Below are 6,627 nucleotides of genomic sequence, written 5' to 3'. Positions count from 1 at the left end.
ACTTTTGAAAGAGAATTGCCAATATGAATCTTTGTACACAATCAGTAAAACTTATAGAGAAACGCGAGTGTAAAATCAAATGCATATAAATTAGGGCAGCACTTAATTAAATTTGTGAACGATTTATAAACATGTGATAATTTAAAATATATAATTAAAAGACTGAGCCTTTGGGATTATCAAGTCAACATTAATATTAGTAGAACCACGAGACGCCTTAAGGCCCATCCTAATATGCAAGCGTACGAACAATTATATAGCGTGCTTTAGCACATTTCATATTCCAATATTTGTGAAATGTATGCAGAGTAATTATTTAGTTGGGTGATGGTATTTGCACAGTAAGGACCGACGAATGCTCATATTGATCATGTCTGCGGAAATTTTCTTTACATCAATGCTTTGTTTTATGTCAACATACGACAATAATTTGAATAATATGCAGATTAATTCAAAACCTTTGCAGAACGTGGGACCAAGCTGTATAAATGAGGCGCAGAGTTTTAATGAAAAAGTGTAAGTATGTATATGCAGATCTGAATATTTTCGAAAGTGGAAATAAGTGACAATAATAAGTACAGTGGTATATTTATAAATGCAATACATTTTTTGTAGTGTTCAATTGCTCGATCTGCAAAGGGCAAATGATAACTTGTTCAAACAGATAGAAGGTGACATGGCGAATTTAAGAAATTTTATTGGTATGAGCCCAAACTTAGTGAATGGACGCAGTAAACGGGAGACTGTTGACACAATTGATATATTAACCCATACGCAATTTGTCTGTAAAATCCCACCTAAAATTGGTATGCAAATCAACAATGCTCAACTCATACCAAATATATTGCAATGTGAGAGTACTAAATATGGATATGGCTGGATACTCTTTGCCACTTTAGATGCACATCATCGAAATTTCAATGAAAAGAGTACAAATGAATTTATTAATGGCTTTGGTGGTTTCACGAACGGTGAGAAAGTGACGGAGTACTTCGTCGGTTTAAAGCGTTTGCATGAAATAACGACAGAAGGTGGAGAGCATGAATTGTTGATTGTGATACGCAATGTCGATTATTGGGAAAACACTCACACACATTATATGCATTATAAAAGATTCAGCGTGGCTGGTGCAGATCACGACTACAGGTTAAAATCACTTGGTGAATACGATGGTGACATTAATGACCCACTTCAAGCGTTCTTAGAAGAGCCATTTTCACTGTAAGTTTTGTTTTTTATAATAGATAATAATAATATAAAGTATTCGTGGATTGATTTCTTCATTATATTTGTCTCTATTTAGCACTTTGCTGAGAATGGAACGGATGGGCACTGTAGCAATGTTTGTGAGAAGTGTGAACGCATAATGGAATTATCCTCAGCGCAGTGTGTACAACAAAATTTCACCATAAATACACCATATATACATTCTAAATTAAAAATTCTACCCAATTTATAAAATTAATTTATTTTAGTTATATGTTTAGGCTACAAAATGTGGAATAACTTTTGTAAACAAATGATAATTACAGATTAATTGTGATGAAAATAGTGTTTTAATGTGAAATAAACTCAGTATAAGGAGTTATTTTGCTCTTGCAAGATTGATTGATATCAGCGATATATGGGTATATTTAACATGACACCTAGCATAGGGTTGCAATTATTGGGTAGTCAAAAAAGTCTTTTCGTATTTTGTCAATAGATGTCGTTGCAGTCGTATTTCTCCAGTGCTACCACACACAATGTATAATACCATATAGTGATGGAAATTCGAGATTTTAAGCTTCTTTTAGTAAAAAACTAATTAAATTCGGGGAAGTTGAAAAGATGTCACAACTGTTCAAAAATGAGTGAACATAATAAAAAAATCCGCTATATTTTGAATTTTTTGTATAAAAAAGCGAAGAATACCATGAAGCCACTAATGAAATTTGTGTAGTTTACTGCGGCGATGCTGTATCAGTTCGTGTAGCATAATAATGGTTCGCTCGTTTCCGTTCTGAAAATTGCGAAATTACACTGATGAAAGTTTAACACTGCTGAAATAATGTCTCTAGCGGGAAAATGGCAAAAAGTGGTCGACCAAAATGGTACATATTTGTTTATATATTTATTGGTATAAATACAAAAACAAAAATAAATAGAATTTTGACTGGAAATACGAAAATACTTTTTCGACCATCCAACATGTGGACGTACGTGTATATCGCTGAGTTTTTTACTGTCACTTTCAAAGATAAAACAATTAAATTTAGTGAACGTCTTTTCCCGGGTTTATTGTGTCCTGTTGAAAAAAAGGTTACAATTAGGACATTGCTCCCCATACTACTGTGATCAAATTGAAAAAATCAAAACAAATTTTGTCCATTTCATCTCTTTCAAAGTAATTCCCTTGTTGCACTACACTTATGCAAAGGAATTTTCCCGTCAACATAGCACTTGGAAAAATCATCCTTCGTGATGGCCATCAGAGCCTTCTTCGCTTCAGCTTTTATATCCTCAATTGAGTCAAAACGGTGTTCTCGGAATGGTCATGTGAATTTGCTGAATACTCAGTAGTTACACGAAAGTAAATCAGGCGAATGCGATGGTTGCGGCACTTCTTTGTTCAATAAATTCAGACATAGCAAAAATCGAAGAATTCAGTTTTAGATAGGGTTACCAGATGTACTGATTTTATCAGTACGCGTACTGATTTTTAGACCCCCGTACTGATATACTGATTTTTCAATGAAGTAAACGCCTTTTTTTCACAAACTTCAAGTGACCAGATTTGTGCATTTTTTAAAGCGAATTCAAACATTGATTCCTTTTCTGAAATTTTAAAAATTGCGCAATATTGTTTTTCTATTTCCGGACATAATGCTAATTGTGAAAGAATTTTCTTTCTCATCAATATCCAATGAATCTCCTTGTTGGAAATGTTCGCAACATGATTGTCACTAAATATAATTATAAGAACATGTCATGCAACGATTTCCATAAGTATATAATGAAAACTGAAAATGTTGATATGCCAAAAGCAATCGGCAGTGCCAAAAAATATGACCGAAAAAATGTAAATTGTACGATGCTGGAAGATAATTAAATTCTACCTATTTGAGACGCTGGAATTTGTGATCTATCTGTACCCTGCTCCTTTTCTTTTTACTTTTTTTTGCTTTTTTGATGGAGACGTACTGATTTTTCGCTGGACCGATCTGTTAATGGATGTTTAAATTAACGTTTCGAAAAACACGCGAAGTATAAATTAAAAATTCACATTTCAATTTGATCACAGTAGTATATAAGCGATTTCCCAAAGCCTCCAAAAAATAGTTCAGCGGTGTTAATCCAGATTTTGGCCCACGATGCGCCAATAATGCGCTCACTAAAAGTTTCCTTCAATAAATCGATTGGCTATATGTTATATAGTGCCGTATTGTTAGAATAAAAGGTCGTCCACATAAGCGCCCTCAAAATCAGGCACCAAAAACTTATTACTTTATACTTTATAGCATTTCCTATTGACTGTAACATTATTAACCGCTTCGTCTGAATCAACGATTCTCTTTGCCTATAGAACAGTGCAATCACTGATTTTTTGAGGATATATTGGCATCTTAACAATTCCTTGTGGATTGATCGTTGAACAAAATTTTCTTGTGAAAATCGGTTTCGGTTGTGGGCCCATTTATCAAACATTGTTCTGGAGTAAGTGTGTTCAATATGAAATGGCAAATCAAAGCGAGTACACATAACATAAATCAAGATGTCAAAAAAAAACAACTCCGAAAAAGGTATTGAAAACCACACGTCTAAAACATACTCGCTATAAAAATATTGAATGATGGTTTGGCTAAAGCAGACATGCTTCCTATTTTGGATACTCCGTTTCGACTGGCACTGGGGAGAAATATAGTATTTGGCATTATATTAGATGTTCAGAACCAGCAATACATTTATGCTCCGAACTCTCATTCTTTTTTCAAAATCGAACTTCAAATGTATTGTTGGCTCTTCTTAAAATCCATTGATATAGACATCTTGAGATATTAAACAAGGTCTTGAACAGCAAATGTCCCTATGTCTACTCTAAATATTCCTTGCATTCTTGCTTCAATTGATGCAGCAAGTAGTTTGATTTATTGAAACATATGTAAGTATACACAAATATTTAATTTTCACAATATATATGTATGTGTGATTTTTCACTCTTCCCTTCCGTAGCGTTAGCCAACCAACAGAACGGGCCACATGACATGTGGACAGCACTGACAGAGTGACAGTTCCTGCATCAGCAACAATGATTGTGGCAGCAACATTGGGAGTGATAGTGACAGTGCCAACGAGAGAAATGCAAAACCAACAGCAACAACAACTACAAAATTTAATATCTATAAATTCAATATTTTACATCGGAATACAATTTCTTGCATGAAGGTTCATTGTATTAATGTTTTTACTCTTTCGGTGTTTGTTCATAAAAACAATGGGAACCTATAACGCTAGCAGCTAGAATTTACCAATCTTATCATTATGTTTGCATGTATAGTCCGCTAAATATCTTTATAATTCGATGTTTCAGCGTAGCAAATTCAATAAAGAGAGAGAGAGAGTCTAATACGCGTCCGTCTTATTGCATTGTAATTCTAATGCATGGTTTGGCCCGAATGTAATCTCCCTTAATAGTTTCTTGTATATACATACATACATAGTATACATATGTTTACAATGCTCATATATAGTTTATGCTAGTTTCGTTTCTGTTATTATTTCAGTGCCTCTTTTCACTGACCATTTGATATGCCTCATACCGTAATACATATTATATATATTTTTGTTTTTCATATATTATACATAGGTACTTGTACAAACTATGCGCAGACAAATACATACATATGTAAAAGTAACCTTCGTTGTTGAAGTGACTTGGAATTGCAATTTATTGCTTCATGTGTCCACCATTTGGCAAGTGTTGTCAGACAACTGCTATTACAATGTGCAAAAATAAAATCGTATGAAATTAAAGTATGTGTGAAATATTTTATGCAATAAAAATATTCATACGTAAATATACAGTACACACATACAGGTATTTGTATGTTTCACAATTGTGTAATGGACTTTATTGCGACACGAGATGTCACATTCATCTTAATAATAACAAATATTTCTTTTATTGCGCTTGATATTTATGATATCGATGGTAAGTACGCTAAGTTCTTTCGTGTTTGTGTTTCCATTGATATTTTGAAAAATTCTTTTCACATTTACAATTAACTACTATTGTTAAGGCAAATTTTAAACTAAACAGGAAGTTCAGATTAGTGTAACTCCAAAGAGTGCAAACTTAATAAGTCATAGCGAAGATGCTGAAGAAAACCCGTAAGTAAGCTTTTCTTAGCTGGTCCAAAGCTCAGAGGGAGGATATAGTCCTCTGTTGAGAGCTATCCTTGTTTCTAGTTATAGAATTCCAGACCACAGAAGTGTCCTTCAAGCAGAGATGGCTGCCATAAAGATAACAAAAGATATACTGCAAAAGAGGCTTATTCTGAGACTAGATTGTTCACTTGAAATATACATTGGCTATGCGCACCTTCAGATCACTAACTGCGCATTCTAGTTATTATCAATTGCATCAAGCTACTTTATGATAAAGTATGTAGGCTTTTATACTATATTGATAGTGCAAAGCCAATGATCAAAAAATTGCACTTTCTTAAATATCAGACTGGGGATAAAGGGAGTTAGGCTGTCCTTTTGCGTTTTAAGGAGTCACATGGGCTTACGAGTTTTAAAAAATCGATTTATTTTATTGTCTTACTATATTCTATAACACCTCGAGAATATTTTTATAATAAAAATACAGTTCAAGTTGATAATAATTTCGGAGATACAGCCTTGAGAACTTGTGCGCTCGTCTTTAAACGCGTTTTTATCGAAACTGTGGTTTTGAAGTCGGTTGGCAAGATTCCTCGAGAACTACTCATGCGATCTTCATCAAATTTTACATAGGTCTTTGAGATACAATTCTTAAAGACTCGGACGAAGAATTTTCTTTTTCGATTACAACTATTTGGAAAAAACAGTGTCGCGAAATTTTAATTTTTTTGTAAAAATGTCTGCCAAAAATCCAATATTCAGTTTATTCTTCGTCCATGTTCTAAGTTAATGTTTCAACCAAAACGCGTATTTTTTCCACTTTAGATGATCCTGTAAGGAGTTATCCTGGCAACGCGGGCGCATCTTTTTTTCGAGGGGTCACCGGAAATGGCTTTGCGATGGACAAGTTTAAGATATTTTTTCCAAAATTTTCAGAATTTCTTTTTTAAAAGTGTATGTTTCAAACAATAAAATATTTAATTTTTTTATATGAGAAAAAAAAATTGTTGAAAAAAGTTTGGTTTTTAACCGAGGAAACCGATACAACCCCTTAAAACTAGAACACAAGTAGTCCAATGTGGTTTCACCAAGTTCATGCGAGCTCGTTGAATGCTGTTTAACAACCATTACTTGTGAAGCTAAGACCGCTAAGCTTAAAAGCATTTTTGAACAACTTTTGTCTCTAGCAATGTTCATTTTGTCACAGCTGTAAGAGATTTAAGTCGATACTGTTGAACGGACAAACGTGCGGTGAGGCAA

General features: G+C 33.7%; 1 protein-coding gene across 1 annotated transcript; it reads left to right on the top strand.

Moving 5' to 3' along the window:
* Positions 1-1,549, top strand: LOC126758796 (uncharacterized). Its single transcript, XM_050473178.1, has 3 exons — positions 1-516; positions 616-1,221; positions 1,304-1,549. Exons 1-3 carry the CDS (start codon positions 356-358, stop codon positions 1,365-1,367), a joined length of 831 nt encoding a protein of 276 aa, XP_050329135.1. The 5' UTR covers positions 1-355; the 3' UTR covers positions 1,368-1,549.
* Positions 1,550-6,627: the final 5,078 nt, after the last annotated feature.

This window comes from Bactrocera neohumeralis, chromosome 5, assembly GCF_024586455.1.
Source record: "Bactrocera neohumeralis isolate Rockhampton chromosome 5, APGP_CSIRO_Bneo_wtdbg2-racon-allhic-juicebox.fasta_v2, whole genome shotgun sequence".
In the NCBI taxonomy this organism is placed as follows: domain Eukaryota; kingdom Metazoa; phylum Arthropoda; class Insecta; order Diptera; family Tephritidae; genus Bactrocera; species Bactrocera neohumeralis.
Note: the sequence above shows the minus strand (reverse complement) of the source record. Positions and strands in the feature narration are given on the sequence as shown.

What these genes read in the sequence shown, in the direction of transcription:
- LOC126758796 (XM_050473178.1), top strand. Translation starts at nt 356, where the DNA reads ATGCTCATATTGATCATGTCTGCGGAAATTTTCTTTACATCAATGCTT. An exon ending in CAGAGTTTTAATGAAAAAGT is followed by an intron (nt 517 to 615) that starts GTAAGTATGTAT and finishes CATTTTTTGTAG; the next exon opens with TGTTCAATTGCTCGATCTGC. An exon ending in TTAGAAGAGCCATTTTCACT is followed by an intron (nt 1,222 to 1,303) that starts GTAAGTTTTGTT and finishes GTCTCTATTTAG; the next exon opens with CACTTTGCTGAGAATGGAAC.